Here is a 17,416-nt window from a genome sequence, read left to right as displayed (position 1 = left end):
GTTCTCGTAATCCGAAGAAGCAGTCATTACTGGGTTTGAACGTAAGAGAGCGAAATTTCTGTGTGGTGATGTGGGATGCTGGTGAAAAAAAAAACATGAAAACTTCAGAGAATTTTGTGTGATGTAGGCGTCAGTGTTGGTGTTGTAGGTCTTGAGCAAGGAGGTTTAATTTTTTTATATCCTATACGCCTGTGTTATCAAAGCCTATACCCGACGCACGTGTGTAAATTGGGTAGGGAAAGGGCCACACTACGGAATATGCTTTGGGAGTGTGTCGGAAAAGTTCATGTCACTTCCGCCACTCACTTCGCGACGCATGTTAGGAAAGGACGAACTCCGAGGCGAATTGCTGCTGCTAAAACCCACCGCGCGATGGCAGGGGCCTGCCACCACCGTGGCGGTGGTCACTGCTGCAGATCGGCTGCGTCAGCTTCACTGCCGACCAGCTTTGGGCCATCCGGCCAGCTGAAGATGCCGTCCGGCTTCAAGGACTTCGAGTGGTCACCTGAGGCACCAACATCATCATCTACGGAGGGTGAGGAAGGGACAGGGATTAATCCCATCTTCCCCCACCTGGCCCAAAGGAAACTTTCACCTTTCAATTAAAGTACATTCATCTCAACCTGTTTGTTTTTAGGCGAAAAGTTGGCGTTATTCCTGAGCAGAAGTCATGCTAAGTAAAACAATGGGTCCACACCTAATCGAACCCACGCCTGTGGTATGGTAACGTGAACCTAGCGATCAACTTCAGGTGGACAGCCAGGCTTGAGCTCTGTTGCACCGAGTTGTCGCCAACCGCAGTGGGTCTGTGTATTGGCACACCAAGTGTGACGAGGTCGCATTGCGAATATATGTTTCTCAAAATGGGCACGATGAACCATATGGTCCGCGGTACAATTACGATCAACGAGCTCATGCAGATTCAGAAGCTATAGTTACATCACGAAACCAGTGCAATGTAAATATTTCACGGCAGGCTGAACCACCAGGTAGGTCTGACTTAGGCGGAAGAATAAAAACTTGTGTGACGTGTAAGATGCTTTTAACACGAAAGCGTTTTATGTCGGGGTCCACCGAGACAGAAGTCATGTATTTCCGTGATAGATATGACGGCAATAAAATGCAGGCAGGCGCATGGAAAAGAAGAAAAAAAACTTTAAACAAATTTCTCGGCTGATGAGGCGGCAATCCGCAGCTCGTCCTTGGCAGATCAGCTCTGGGCTGTCCACGAAGCCCGTGAGACGGCTTATAGGAGCTTGGCATACTAGTCCCCACGTGGGAGCTGCCCGCAACAGAGTGATCTGTGTTTTGGAGGACCAAATAAAAGTTTATCCAATCCAATCCAATCGCACGTACCACTCCTTGGCCGCGAGGATAAGCGACCGGCACTCTACCGAAAAAACTACCGAGGCAGACGCACGTCACTCGACAATTCTCTCTGGAATGCTGCTCTCTTAGCGGTGCTAGGCGGATCTAAGGTTCCTAGATGAAACAATTTTCATCTAGGGATTACAGGCGGGTCTGGGTGTTGCCGCCATCTGGTAGCGGGGAAGTGAAGTAATGCGACATGAATCTTACTAGCGCCCATAGTTAACAATTTGGTGACGACGCAGTTAAGGCATGCCTCATGGCTGTGTGCTGGCGCGCTATAGCTCGAAGTCTTCGTTTAAAACGTCTTGGTGCCAGCGAAAAAAAAAAAGCTTGTCGAGCTAGCATCAGGCAGTAGCCATACAGGCGCAGTTACGTTCCTTGCCTTTTGTTTCGGGTAAGCGTGTGACGGCTTCTCTAAGAAGTATAGTGTAGCTTCCACATGCACAAACGGCGTTTCGCCGTCGACTGCTTCGAGTGCAATAGCACCGACTAATAAAACTGCTGCGGTAAGCACTACACAAGGTATAGGTGTGGACAGGTGAATGCCGTGCTTTGGTGAAATCAGAGAGAAACCAGCGGGCGTGGACGCCTGCCCATGTTCTCGGCACAGGCTAGGCACCAATGTGTCTCCTCTTGCTAAAGCACTGTGTGATAGCGTATGCGTGAAAACAAGCGAATGTGGCCCTATTATTCGGAAGCGCACAACATGCCGTTTTTTTCTTTAAAGAGCCATGCACTCACATGGCCACATAAGAGATATTAGTTAGACAGTGGCACTCGTGTGTCCAATGAAGAGCATTATTCCACAAAAAATTTGTTATCGGTTCATTACGAGGTGAGAAAACTGATATTTTGAAGCCGCGCGAGAGGATGATGCGAGGAGGCAAGCTCGAAACCCTTGCTGCTCCAAATCTCCTCCCTACCCTCTCCGACATCCGAGCAAAGGGTCACGTGCGTATGACGTCCCCGAGCAAGCCCGACCCCTGTGAACATGAGAGGGGTTGTTTTGTTGCCTATTGGCTTCTGCTCGAGTTCGTGCATGCGACATAATGGCAGAGGCTGGAGGTGAAAGACGTCCTCTCGTGTTGTTCCGGTAAGCTACCTTCGAATCTGCAAGTATGTATTCCGCAGTGGAGTGCGTCACAACTAGGGCTACTGTAGTTTTCACTGCAATAGATACATCTAATATTTCAGTGATAGGTCGTCAGGTACCTTACTTTGGTGAATTACTGGTATTTGTAGGAAGTTCTACACAGAATAAGAATGTAAAATCACTACCGTTACCTCGTCGTCTCCATTCTCCTCGCAGGCCAGTGATATTGTACATGTAGCACGCCTGAAGCCATACCATTCTCCTGGAGATGTTGACGTCTAGAAGAGCCGAGACGGCGCATCTACTACCGGGGATTATGATACATGCATATTACCGGCAGCGTGTGCGGCCTACGAAGATAATGAATATTTCTCTCTGCTCAACCTCTGAGCTTAGCCGGTCAGCGTAGTGACCACCGTTGTAAATAAGTAGTAAGTGGCATACACTGCAAGTAACTTGTCATTCTTGTAACAATATATGGCATATACGGTTACAACCAAGGAATCATATGGTGGTTTTGGGACGTTAAAACCCACATATCAATCAGTGTACAACAAAGGAGTGGAAAGATAAAGTTAGGGATAGGATGGAAAGCACAAAGGAAGAAGATAACTTACGGTAGTATTTGGCGCGAAATAAACACGAGAGACGGACGAATGCACTTGTCCGTGTCGTGTTTATTCCGTGCCAACAGCTACCGTAGGTATGAACCGACTCGCCCAACAAGTCACTCTACTGAAGAGGATAAAGCATATAGCCTATAGAAAAGTCTGTCGTCACACATGGTGTCATCATTGGCAGATTCAGAGTGGCCGGCGTACTCTGCGCCGAAGCACTCCACTCTGTCGTAGGGCAACAGAAGAAAGTCCACCAATGAAACACATGCGCGCCCTCTGGACCAATGGCACGGTCAGAATGGAATGCAATGCGCGTTCTCTCTTCTTGCGTGAGTGGGCACGCGTATATGGGCGCACGGACGCTACGCTAGCAAAACGTGAGTTCCGATGGGAGGAGCCACTGATGTGACCGGCGTCCGTTGGCATGCCCAAAGTTGGTTGATTTGTGTGGTTTAACGTCTCAAAACCACCATATATGAGAGACGCCGTAGTGGAGGGCTCCGGAAATTTCGACCACATAGGGTTCTTTAAAGTGCACCCAAATCTGAGCACACGAGCCTACAGAATTTCCGCCTCCATCGGAAATGCAGCCGCCGCAGCCGGCATTCGATCTCGCGACCTGCGAGTCAGCAGCCGAGTACCTTAGTCACTAGACCGCCGTGGCGGGGCAGGCACGCCCAAAGTAGGCACCGTTTCAAGGCACGGGGTGCAATTGCGCCTTCCGGTCGAATCAGCCGATTTTCGCGGAGTAGAAAAAGTGGCTCCGTGGAGCGGATCTTGCGACGAAGTTGCTCCAAATCTGCCAACGGAACACAAAGGGAGCACCTTTAATCTGCCAATGAAATAGACTCGCTCTGCATAGATCATAAGAAAGTATTACCGGAAGTGCTCCGAATCTGCCAATGGATGACACCAACAGGCAATATTATGAATAGTGTCCCCTCGTAAAGGCGACCCACCATGTGTTAGGGCATTGCCTTCAGACTTTTAATTAACAAAGTTTTTCCGTACCAAAACAATTCATTACATTAATGAGTCATTCACTGCTACAGACTCTTTTACTGCTCACAAACACAGACCCTTGATTAAGACACATTACGACATTACGACATTAAGACATTAAGACACAGACACATTAAGGTTGCTTACACTTTCGTCTCATCTCTCTAGCGATCTACGCTTCAGCTCTTTTTTTTTCGCCTGCTTTTTATCTGTGTGTGTATATATATGTATGTATATATGTGTGTGTGTGCGTATGCATTTTATATATGTGTATATATATTTTTCTTGCTGCTGTACCTTCACACACGTCAATGTTTATTACGTGTCACCATTGGATGCTTTATTATGTATCTGTATTTCTTTTATGTTCAACTCAGTGTTAATGGACTGTCGCCTTTCTGCATTTTGAAAACGTTATCTCCCCCCTACACTAATGCCCCTCGTGGGCGCTGTAGGTACTGTAAATAAATAAAATAAATAAATAAATAAATCCGGTTTCGTTCAGCGATGTGCCTGAATAGCATCGGTGGGCAAGAACGGCGTTAGAAAATAGCCCGCTGATTTTCTGCACTCCTCCTTCCCCATTCCGCAAAATATGTTCAAATAAATGTTTTTTTTAGGCACACAAAAAATACGAAATAATTTCTTGAAGATTACACACGTTATTTTTATCTGAAACATTAATAAGAGACCTTGGTTACTCTCGAAAAAAAAAAACGTCAAAACATCTATTGAGTTCTGACGTTACGAGCTGGTAAATTAGGAGACGACCGGAAGATCTTTCGGGTCAAAGCGCTTGCAATCTCGAAACCATTTATTGGTACTAGTGCTTCCTTTGTTGGATTTTCTTAAGATCGTTGAAAAACTCGTAGCAGACAATTAAGCAGCCCCGTGCCAGACATTTCCTTTATACTGCAGCCATTTGGTTAAAGGATTAAATGGAAACACAATTTGTTTTTTTTACGTAGTGAATCCTGCTATGCAGGTTAAGAATATATCTGCTTCGACAGGAGCAGACGTCTCTCATTCAACCGGATCGGTCATGGCAGCTCTTCAGGATGACTAAAGTTAGCCTTGCTCATACGTCTGGCTCTGTCGGCAGGAACGATGAACAATCCGCTTTGCGCTGAGGATGTCGTGAGGCCCATGGTATGGCTTTCTGCTCTCCCATAGTAGAGCACCACTACTCTAAATCGTTAACAACTTTTTTTTAATCCAGGCTCGGCCAGAGCGTAATTTTTATCGATACGGCCTCATGAAGTATGAGGCCACTTTTCCCATTGTAGAGCCCAGGCCCTTCTAAACCCAGGGTTTACATCATAACTACTTTTAAATGCGAAGAAATTTTTAGCGAAATTCTGCGACTTTGAGCGTTTCCGTCCATCCGCCCCCCTAAGCACCCACCCACCCACCCATCCGTCCGTCCGTCCGTCCGTCCGTCCGTCCGTCCATCCATCCATCCATCCGTCCGTCCATCCATCCATCCATCCATCCATCCATCCATCCATCCATCCATCCATCCATCCATCCATCCATCCATCCATCCATCCTTCCACCCTCCCAGTTTTAGTTTCTACTGTACCCTGACGTCACGACGTGGTGTGAGCAGCGCCCCCAGCGTTCGTATGTGCATGCGCAAGTTATCGTGACATAACCACGAGCGCCCGTGGCTCAGTTCTTGTCTGCTGCGTGCCACACGTGTAGCATCTTGTGCACTGTCAATGATCGACGAACTTTGGTCTAGCAACTCTGATGACAGTAACGACTTTGGTAAAAAAAAAAAGATGCTGAGCTGTCCGACCCTGCCAACCATTTCGCTTTCGACCCACTAGTGAGCTCCTCGGAAGAGGAGGCGCCAAACAACAATAACGCCATGCAAGACGCACCTCAATATCGCCAACACGCTTCATGTTGCTGCCCTGCCGTCCCCTTTAGGACAGCCTGTCAAAGCTTCATCACGTGCTGTTGCAGCAGGGTGACACGTTGGGACGGCGTCACTTCTGAGGCGCAGATTTTTAGGGGCGAAGCTCCTTATAGTGGCACTCGTTTGTCCCCCGTAGTATGTAACAAGTATAACACTTTGACCTCCAAGGTTTTGCCGGTGAGATACTTCTTCTGTGCGTTGTTTAACAATAAAAAATAGTGCTCAATGTACATGTCAATGACTGCTAATTGGGAATGAGAGACAGGAGCATTCGACTTTTAGTAAACGCGGAGGCTGCGATCACCATTAGCAGCCATTGGCATGTACATTGAGCACTATCCGACAAGAAAGGGTTGCTACGTTATACTCGCTGGGTGTAACCTCCTTAGCTTTAGAAAGGTTTAGCGAGCGTTGAGCCGCAGTACCATGAATACAATGAACTTGTATATACCATGAATGAACTCGAGGTGGTTAAATATGGGAAGTATATACAGATACAAAGCGCAAGCCGTAAGAAAGTAAAAGCCGAATTCTCCGCCTCTCATTTCCCATTAGCAGCCATTGGCATGTATATTGAGCCCTATCTGACTGAAAAAGTTTGCTACGTCATACTCGCTGGGCGTAACCTCCTTGGTTTTCGAAAGGTTTAGCGAGCGTTCGGCCGTGGGGCCATGAATACAGTGAACTAGTATATACCATGAACTCGATGTGGTTAAAGGTGGGAAGTGGACCCGAAGCGCAAGCCGTAAGAAAGTGTGCGTGTGCCACCTCTCGTTTAGTCCTTGGAGTGTCCGCTGGATGGCGGTGTTTCTATATGGGGAATATATGATGAAAAGATGCGAGATGGTGGTACTTGGAGTGTTGAATAGATGGACGAACGGACACATAGACAGATGCATGGATGGACGCATGAACGGACGCAGGGGCGGCTGCATGGACGAACGCAGGAACGGACGCACGAACAGACGAACGTGCACCTGTCCCCCGTTTCACTAGCGCCATGGTGACAGATTTAGATCAGATCAGTACCTTGCCTTCTAAGCAGTGTATATTCTGTGCTCACTGGGACGCACAATACTCCAGACTCCGCTCGCTCGCCCCCAGGTTCACTGGATGATAGCGACCACACGCTGCGAGAAGACGACCGAGAAGACGACCGAGAAGACGACGTGCAGCCAGGCTGCTATTTGTTGTTTTTTTGGTGCCTTACGTCATCCCAACTTACCAAACTGCCGCGTGAAGTTATTGAAATTCCTACTGTAGCCTGACGTCAAGCTAGCGTTGATGTCAGTAGGATCGCCAAAAAACAAATTCTCTTTAACGTCAAAATAAAACATCTTATCTGCATTTGCTGAGCTTCACACTTCCTCAGAGCGATCTCGTTATACAGCAGATTTTTATGGCAGAACAAACTCGCCTTCGAAAAAAGGTGTCAGTACTCCTTTAAGCCATAAAGTCGTTACAATAATCACACCTTCTGACGCCCGATGGCAATGTGCGCTTGTGCTCCGCAATACTACTGCGACGTTAATGTTGTGTTATGAAGTCTGTATACAGAACGTGTGTCACGATAGCCATTTTCACCAAATCTCTAAGCATACACGTGGCTGTGGGGTAGAACTCTTGCTTGCCACAAACACGGCCTGACTTTGATGCTCACTATAGAATCCGGCAATATTTATTATTTATTTTATTTGCATCTTGAGTTGTCAGTGACGGACCAGATGATGAGTTTTTGCTCAAAACCAACGACGCCGACACTGACGCCAACGTTAGAAATTCTGCAAAACGAGCTCTTTAACATTACCACGTTCATAGAGAATATATTAAATTCGAAGGATTTCTTAGCGAACTGCAGGTATACTTTGATAATTTCTACTTGCGTATCTACTTATCTATCCAGCCACATAATTCTGGGGGTTGTCGTGATAACTTACTTAAGATCGACCAAAATTAGTGTGGGAGAGTAAGAGCGAGGAAGAGAAATTAAAAATGGAGCAAATGCTGGGAGGTTAGCCAGGGCCAAGCCCGGTATAGCCTACCCTGCACTGGAGAATAAATGATGGGAAACTAAAGCTATATAGCGGAAAGTCACTGACTGAGCCGAAGCGTAACAGTTTCACGTTTGGCATCACAAACTACGAAAGAGACTGGTATTCTTGAGAAAACGCACCAGTGTTTTTGTTGTCTTTCGGAACTCTAATGGGCAACCCCATGGTCCCAATACCTCCTCGACATTGAAATGGTTCCCGTCCAGCTGATGTCCGTCCAATATTGACATTCTCGTATGACCTCTTCATCTTCAAAAAAAAGATAAACCCGGTATCGTTTTGTTGACTGCATATCTTGACTTTTATGCACGACTACATCTGTGTTTTCCTTTCATAGTTTTCCTGCACATTGCAGCTGCGTACGTTAATTTTGGTTTTATGTGTATGTACTACTGTGGAAAAGAAAGCATCTGTCGGAGGTCAGCGCTGTGTCCTCATCGTGTTTCGCCCTTGTTCTTTTGTGCGCTAAATAGTGAGGCGTTGTCTTACTAAGCACGCAAACCATGTGCCCTTGGCAGAGGGCGACACTGTAACTCCTCGGCCCACGATTGTGGGAACACGCCATAGATTTTAGATCATCCCTAGCGGCACCGTGGTCATCTCTACTTCATACGGGCCGACAGACCGATAGTGGATACGCGGCATGGTATAGGGAAGGGTGCAGGAAGAAAAACAAGATTGGCAACCGTTTGCCTCGGACATCACGGAGGCAGCAGCGACCCGTGGACTCCGGCGTCATCATGTCTGTTGCCACAAGTGGAAGCCAAGCCAAAATTCCTACAGCGCGTCGTGCGTCTGAGGTGGAGCCGAGGATTGCAGAACGAGTGTGCTGCTCGGCGGGCCTCCTGCCGGAAAACTACCTGGAGATCTTCAGGAAGATTGCGGGCAGGTTCGAGCTGTGTCTCGACGCTAATGGTAAGGGGAGCAAGGCCGGGATACAGTGTCGCATTTCTCCCTCCAGCCCAGTCGTTAGACACCTCATGGTTTCGTTTTTGGCGATCGCTGGCTCGTTTTACGGCATATAAAAATATTTAGTTCTCGTGGTATGCGCGTTTAATGTTCTCTGCTTATAGGAGCCAGACAAAGTGGTTCAAACATCTTAATTTGATTTCATAGTTCTTGTCGCCCAACATGTGCAAGACAGCAGCACAGACATCCACATTATAACGACGAGCCAACACGCTTGAGCGGGTTTGCAAAATCTACGTCCTGCGTGCTGCCTAAATAGCAGAAATAGCCATCGGAGTCACTCGAAGACAATTCACTCATCGCTTACGTGAACCACATGCAACAGACGGCAAACGGCAGAGCGCCTGCCACTGTGGTGCTAGTTTCCGTCTTCCCGTGACGTCAGACTTGTGTTAACGCGTTATTGCGAAACCATCACCTCAATACTGAGACCGAAAGTTCTGCTTTAAGGTCATCATCATCATCATCATTAGCAGCAGCAGCAGCAGCAGCAGCAGCAGCAGCAGCAGCAGCAGCAGCAGCAGCAGCAGCAGCAGCAGCAGCAGCAGCAGCAGCAGCAGCAGCAGCAGCAGCAGCAGCAGCAGCAGCAGCAGCAGCAGCAGCAGCAGCAGCAGCAGCAGCAGCAGCAGCAGCAGCAGCAGCAGCAGCAGCAGCAGCAGCAGCAGCAGCAGCAGCAGCAGCAGCAGCAGCAGCAGCAGCAGCAGCAGCAGCAGCAGCAGCAGCAGCAGCAGCAGCAGCAGCAGCAGCAGCAGCAGCAGCAGCAGCAGCAGCAGCAGCAGCAGCAGCAGCAGCAGCAGCAGCAGCAGCAGCAGCAGCAGCAGCAGCAGCAGCAGCAGCAGCAGCAGCAGCAGCAGCAGCAGCAGCAGCAGCAGCAGCAGCAGCAGCAGCAGCAGCAGCAGCAGCAGCAGCAGCAGCAGCAGCAGCAGCAGCAGCAGCAGCAGCAGCAGCAGCAGCAGCAGCAGCAGCAGCAGCAGCAGCAGCAGCAGCAGCAGCAGCAGCAGCAGCAGCAGCAGCAGCAGCAGCAGCAGCAGCAGCAGCAGCAGCAGCAGCAGCAGCAGCAGCAGCAGCAGCAGCAGCAGCAGCAGCAGCAGCAGCAGCAGCAGCAGCAGCAGCAGCAGCAGCAGCAGCAGCAGCAGCAGCAGCAGCAGCAGCAGCAGCAGCAGCAGCAGCAGCAGCAGCAGCAGCAGCAGCAGCAGCAGCAGCAGCAGCAGCAGCAGCAGCAGCAGCAGCAGCAGCAGCAGCAGCAGCAGCAGCAGCAGCAGCAGCAGCAGCAGCAGCAGCAGCAGCAGCAGCAGCAGCAGCAGCAGCAGCAGCAGCAGCAGCAGCAGCAGCAGCAGCAGCAGCAGCAGCAGCAGCAGCAGCAGCAGCAGCAGCAGCAGCAGCAGCAGCAGCAGCAGCAGCAGCAGCAGCAGCAGCAGCAGCAGCAGCAGCAGCAGCAGCAGCAGCAGCAGCAGCAGCAGCAGCAGCAGCAGCAGCAGCAGCAGCAGCAGCAGCAGCAGCAGCAGCAGCAGCAGCAACAACAACAACAACAACAACAACCGTCTGGCTACGCCCGCTCTAGGGCAGAGGCCTCTCCCATGTCCCGCTAATCAACCCAGTCCTGTGCTTTTTGCTGCTACGTTATGCCCACGAACTCCTCAGTCTCAGTTGCCCACCTAACTTTCTGTCTCCCCCTCATGCGTTTGCCTCCTTTTGAAATACCGTGGGTTACCCTAATCGACCAGCGGTTTTTGTGCCTACGCGCTCTATCATGTCCATTTCTTCCTATTGATTTCAACTAGGTTATCCTAAACCACCATTGGTTCCTTAATCTCACTCTGCTCTCTTCTTGTCTCTTAAAGGTATATCTTATCATGTCTCTTTTTTCATCGCTCGCTGCGTCGACCTCAATTTAAGTTGAACTCTTTTTGTAAGCATGCACATTTCTGCTCCGTAGGTAAGCTCCGGAGAGATGTAGCTTTAATACACCTTCCTCTTGAGGAATATTGGTATACTAACATTCATGATTTCAGCATGGCTAGCAGTGGTTTGAGAATGATTGCCTAATGTGCTCTAGTCCATCCTTTTTGTTCTAGTTATTTAACTCTCATGAATCGGCTCTGTAGCTACTACCGGCCCTGAGTAGTATTGCTTTCGAATTTACAGTGCCTCGCCCCTATCGCAGAGCGCTGCTGTCTGCCGAAATTTTTGCGCATTACATTACGTTTCTGCATATTAGTTTTTAGGCCTACTCTTCTGATTTCCGTGCCCAGTTCAGTAATCATCAGTTGCAGTTCGTCGCCTCAGTTACTCATCAATAAACTGTCATCACGGAATCGCCGGTTACTGCGATATTCTCCATTAACTCCCATTCCTAACTCTCCCCAATACATGGCTCTGAAAACCTTCTGCACATATGCGATGAATAGCATTTGAGAGATTGTATCTGTCTGCCTTACACCATTTTTAATTGGATTCCGTCACTTTCTTTTGGAAGGCTATCGTGGCTGTAGATCCGCTGTAGGGTTCATCCAGTAGGTTTATATAGGTTTTGTCGATGCCCTGATTCTTCAGTGCCTGCGTGGCTCCTGACATCTCACCCGATTCAAAAGCCTTCTTGTAATCGTAATGAGAACTAACAGACAATGATGCCAAGGGAGGAAAAGGGGTGGTATTATGCGTAGTTTTAATGCAAAATGTGAAGAAAGAAAAGTGTACGCAGAGATGACTTGCCACTGACAGGATCCAAACATGTGTCCTTCGAATAACGCGCCCAACGCTCTACCACTGAGATATGGTGGGGGTCATCCTTCCATCCTCTTTATAAGGTATATATGTGTATTTCAACGTGGCAGCATCAGTCAGCGCCGCCTGTTGCAATTGCAGCCAGGGTGGAATACTAAATTGGCCTATCACAGCGGCCTGTGATAGCTCAGTGGTTAGAGCATCGAACGCGTTATTCGAAGGTCGTAGGTTCAATTCCTGCTCACGGCTGGTTATTTTTTCACCCATTTTTCTTTCTTCCTATTTACATTCCATTGGTTCTAATAACTTCCCCTGTACATTTCTTGGTATTACTGTCTGTTAGATCTCATTAATATTGATAGATTGATTGATATGTGGGGTTTAACGTCCCAAAACCACCATTTGATTATGAGAGACGCCGTAGTGGAGGGCTCCGAAAATTTCGACCACCTGGGGTTCTTTAACGTGCACCCAAATCTGAGCACACGGGCCTACAACATTTCCGCTTCCATCGGAAATGCAGCCGCCGCAGCCGGGATGATCTCAATAATATTGTGTCAAAACACGGAAAAATGAGCCCTTAGCCATACACTTTTTTCCCATATATATATATATATATATATATATATATATATATATATATATATATATATATATATATATATATATATATATATATATATGTGTGTGTGTGTGTGCGTGTGTGTGTGTGTGTGTGTGTGTGTGTTAGAACAAAAACAATTATCCAGAAAAAGATTCTGCCACAGGGAACCGAGCTTAGGACCTCTGAATCGTGAGTGCCAGGCGTTAACCACTGAGCCACGTAGGAGCACCTCCTTCAACATTCAAACGGCAAGCTATTTATATATACCACTTACCGCTGGTGATGGGCATCTAGGGGGAACTACTATCGTTTTTTCAGCATTACCAGCGAGATGGCGCATTGAGCGCATGTTGCCACATCGTTACGAAGCGGCGGCGCGCGCTCTCATCTCCCACACATTTTTGTCCCACGGTGAGGGGACGATCTCGCGAGCGCTCGCTTATCTCGCAGTGGGGACAATGATACGCTTAGAGCATGCACGGGAATGATCCTGTTGTAGTTTCCGGTCACACAATGGTCACTGCACTAGTAGCACAGTCTCCATTTGCGCAAAGGGCGCGCTTTTTAGATACAGCGAAGTAACAACTGAGACGCTTTTTCACTTTCATCTGTACCTGTGAGTACGTTTCCTGCGTCATTTGTGCGTGAGAAGCGCGGGGCGTTTTTTGATCTGCTTGCCATTCTGCACGTGACCTTCCAATTTGTTGCTATCGCGTTCATTGCTTCGCCTTTGCGGCAAAGCTGTGACCTTTTTAATAAGAACGAACAGACAAGGTTTCTATAAGAAACGTACAGGGAAACATGCAGGGGGGGGAGATATTAGCCATAATTGTAACGTAAACGTAAAGAAATAAAAGTGGATGAAAAGACAACTTGCCACCAGCAGGATGCGAGCCTGCGACCTTCGACTGATGCATCCGATGTTCGACCCCTGAGCTATGGTGACCTTCATCCCTCCGTCCACTTAATGCAGATTTGATGCCTTAGGTAGTATGCGAGAGATTATTGCAGTAAAACAGATAGCTGGGTGAGTTGGCATGTATCCTTGATCTAGTCTCCTTCTTGTCCGGTTTTTTGTGCACGCTAAAAAAGTTATATCATGGAGAGATTATTGGTCACCTGCCAGCCCGCGCTACATGCAAGCTTTGCCAACAGCACCGCAGCCTTTTCTACCTTACAAAGCAGCGCTGTGATGCGGGAAAAAGAGTGGGTCACGCCCACCTCTGGAAACATGCTCTCTCCATGTGATTAGGACGGCTGGAGAGAAACCCGCCGCGCGCCCGCCATCTCGGAGGCCATGGCAGAATAATGATCTCCGTAGTTGCAGGTCATAATTCAATGGCCGTGGTTGGTATACTGTGGCTCCCGCTACTTTCGCTCTGCTGCTACTGGTGTCCACGGCCACATAGTGAAGGCAGGCAACGTTGGGCACGCTAACAGTAACGTACGAAACAGCGCTTTCAGGCTTGGGTAATTTGAATTGCGCTAATGCAATGCGGACCATTGAAACGTGATTTTATTCAAAATAAGTACTTCCTTAGCATAAAAATAGCACTGGGAAGTTTTTGAAGCGCTCTTTCAACAGTCAGCTAATTTTTAATATTTACCTTTGTTCTCCTTCTAATGCATACGTCTGATTCTTGCATATGCACAGTTTTGTCTTGACATCTTTGAGACTTTATTTGCTATTTAGAGCACGCTCAGTCCCTTCCATGTTATTTATTTCTATGTCAGCTATCTCACTATTTTTTAATAATTTCGAAAGCTCCGCTGTTGCATATGAAGTTTGCATGACATCCGGACCTTTGTCACCTCTTGGTATAGCTTGTCAGTGTCCTGTCTACTGACCATACCCCCGACTTTCTTTGCACACTCCTGAATGATAATAAATATATCATCAATCATTGCATCAACGCTATGGCGTCATGCGTTTTCTCTGTTGGAGCCAAGTATCTACCCTGAAGCAAAATTTAATTCGTGGTGGTAGCGGTACCAACATGACGTGCCCCTAGCACATGTTCTATCATCGCAACGAATCGTTAAATTAATAATAACATTTTTAAAAATAATAACAAGTCGCAGCTGTTCCGATAAGCAATGAATGCGATAGCAACAAATTGGAATGTCACGCGAAGAATGGCAAGCAGACCGAAACGTGCCCCGCGTTGCTCACGCACAACTGACGCACGAAACGTACTCACAGGTGCAGATGATTGTCAATAAGTTGTTACTTCGCTGTTTCTGAAAAGCGCGCCTTTTTCGCAAACGAAGACTGTGCAGCGAGTGCAGTGGCTTTTGTGCAACCGGTAACCACAACAGAATTGTTCCGGTGAAAGCCCGAGGCGTGCAATTCTCCCCACCACGACCTAAGCGTGCGCACGCGTGAGCGTAAGTATGCGTGGCGCATCAGCATGCATCACCGCGTCATGACGATTTGGAGACGTGTGCTCATTGCGCCATTTCGCTGGTAATGCTGAAAGCACGATAGTTCCCCGGAAACACTATCGTGGTAGATATAAATAGCCTGCCGCTTCAATGTTGAAGGAGGTGCTCCTTCGTGGCTCAGTTGTTAACGACACGCACTCACAAACAAGAGGTCGGATGTTTAATTCCTCGTGCCGGGGTCTTTTTCTAGATTATTTTCCTTTCTTGAGTTTTCATATATACATAGATACCTACACGTATACGGTGATTGACGGCGGTCACCAACGTCGACGCCAACGCCGGCGGCAAATATTGTCTAAGTGTTCATATAATTGCTGTCGCAATAATAATAACAACAGGACAACTGAAATAATTAGGTGGCAGCCTTTCGAGCAGAGCTGATATGCTGATTAATATGGATAAGAAGCTATTTACGCCTTTCCGTATCTCACCTTTTCATCTATACTGCTACGAGCGCATCTCAACTATAAACAAATCAACAAAGTAAGCACAAGGAATTTCGACTGCGTCGATTAACGAGTGTTCCCCTTCGGCAGACGAGGTAGTGGCCAGCCTGGCGACCGTCGAAATCTCGGACGACGTGATCTACCTGGGCCTCATGAGCATGCGACGGCCGGAGGACTGGCCGTACGTCTACCAGCTCTGCAAGGAGACGGTCGAGAAGTACTCCACCAAGAACGTGTTCGCGCGTGTCACGGATGAGATGGAGCGCGCGTGCAAGATCACGGAGGTGCTGCGCGTCCGCTCACCCTGGATGCTCGTGAAGACGGTGGCCAAGGTCATGGAACCAAGCAGGCTCGTCTACCGCATTCCGGGGGTGACGACGCAGCCGATAACGCCGCAGAACTTGAAGGAAGTGGCGCTGTACGACGAGTGCGTCATGAAGAGTCAGCGAGACAACTACCTCACGGTAAGTGAAGTCACGGAGACAAGAAGAACGCGATGAGGGAGTGTCACGGGATTCCTCATGATTATGCGAGTCAACCTTGTCTTCTGCCCCCCCCCCCCCCCATCCTGACCACAGTGAGGTGCTACATGGGCAAGATCAGGCCTTCGCAGTGCCCGCAGCAGACGCAATCATTGTGAACCGACGAACAGTAGCTATTGCCTATCACGTGACCAGGGCTTACTTCACTCCCAATATTTGATGACCATGCTTCACAATTGTCACGTGTACACTCCATCCTATCTCTTTTTCTATCTTCCACGAGTGAAGCACGTAAGCTCCATGGCGCAATACAATTATTAGTGATTATTAAGCATTCACTGCTCTTCTGTCACACCCGGACATCCTATGCGCACTTATCCAATCAGTGGGGCAGTGCAGCTCCCACCACTACTTGCAAGACTGGGTCATCCACCAACGTAGCACTTTAACGATAAACTACTAGCTACAGCGTAGAGTTAGGGCGCAACTACGTTATTTTAGCGGTTTTCTTTACTATCTTTCTTTTTTGGCTATGGAAGGCCTTTCCTAACATAAGTGCCAGCGTCCTAGTGCAACAGACAAGCCTAATTTACGAATACAGACAAAATTTTTACGTTTACATTGAAAGCGTACTTTTTTACTCATGGCCGTGGAGAACTGGTTATGATGCTCGATTGCTGACCCGAAAGCCACGGGATCAAATTGCAGTGCGACCGTGGCATTTCGATGGAAGTGAAATATTGTAGGCCCATGTACTATTATAGGGCCCCGTGTAGATTCACGGACACGTTAAAGAACTCCAGCTGACGAAACTTTCGAAATCCCTCCACTATGGCGTTTCTCCTAATTATATCGCGGTTTTGCGACGTAAAAAAAAACTCCTACGAATAATATTAACGCTTTTTACGCATATCTTATGCGGTCCACAGGCGCTGACCTCTGACAAGGGCACCTTTAGTCGAGTGGCTCACGAAAAAGGTGCCGTCTGCGGCTTCCTGATCATGCAGCCACTGCCCGACAGCTCGGCGATAGCCACGCACCTTGTGGCGAACGACAAGAACGTGGCCAAGCTGCTGCTGCTGGAGGCGCAGAGTGACTACCAACCGGCCGCACGCAAAGGCATAGTTCTCGTCGTGCCGCTCGTAGACGAAGGCAACAAGCCCAGTTCGCACGGCTTTGCCGAAGACCTGCAGCTGCTCGGGGATTCGGTGTCCTGCCTGCTCTACTCCCAGTGCGCGCTGCCTTTCGCCTACAAGAAGATCTTCTCTCTGGGGGACTTCATCTGAACAGGCATCTGCGTCTACGAAGCAGGCCTCGAAATAAATTAGTTGCGGGAAGACGAACAAGTCTTTCACAGTGATTTGCATGTCTATAGGCGTGAGCACAGGGGTGCCACTGCCCCTTTCCTCACTCTCAGGCATCTGAACCTGTATTAAGACGACGATTGTGATCGCGGATGATTCAGTCACGTGAAATGTGACGTAATTCGGATCGGTCCGCAGCCAGCATTCGCACGAGGTGGGATAAGTTTCACAACGATGAGGGCTTTATTTACACGTTTCTCACCGATAATACCAACTTGATTTGGGTTTTTGTTTAGCGGCCGTGATTTGGGCCTCCGTCATCTAACGGATTGCTCCGCGCGGACCAAAGTGGAAGCGCGGGAATGGGTGACGTGTGTTGACGTA

At 48.4% G+C, this 17,416-nt stretch overlaps 1 protein-coding gene across 1 annotated transcript; it reads left to right on the top strand.

The window, feature by feature from the left end:
* Positions 1–8,659: 8,659 nt before the first annotated feature.
* On the top strand, positions 8,660–17,088 carry LOC142768992 (uncharacterized). Its single transcript, XM_075871710.1, has 3 exons — positions 8,660–8,973; positions 15,337–15,710; positions 16,658–17,088. The coding sequence occupies exons 1-3, from the start codon at positions 8,799–8,801 to the stop codon at positions 17,012–17,014; spliced, it is 906 nt and encodes a 301-aa protein (XP_075727825.1). The 5' UTR covers positions 8,660–8,798; the 3' UTR covers positions 17,015–17,088.
* Positions 17,089–17,416: the final 328 nt, after the last annotated feature.

The sequence above is a fragment of the Rhipicephalus microplus genome, chromosome 1, assembly GCF_043290135.1.
Source record: "Rhipicephalus microplus isolate Deutch F79 chromosome 1, USDA_Rmic, whole genome shotgun sequence".
NCBI classification, from domain to species: Eukaryota; Metazoa; Arthropoda; class Arachnida; order Ixodida; family Ixodidae; genus Rhipicephalus; species Rhipicephalus microplus.
This window is presented reverse-complemented; position numbering and strand designations above follow the sequence as displayed.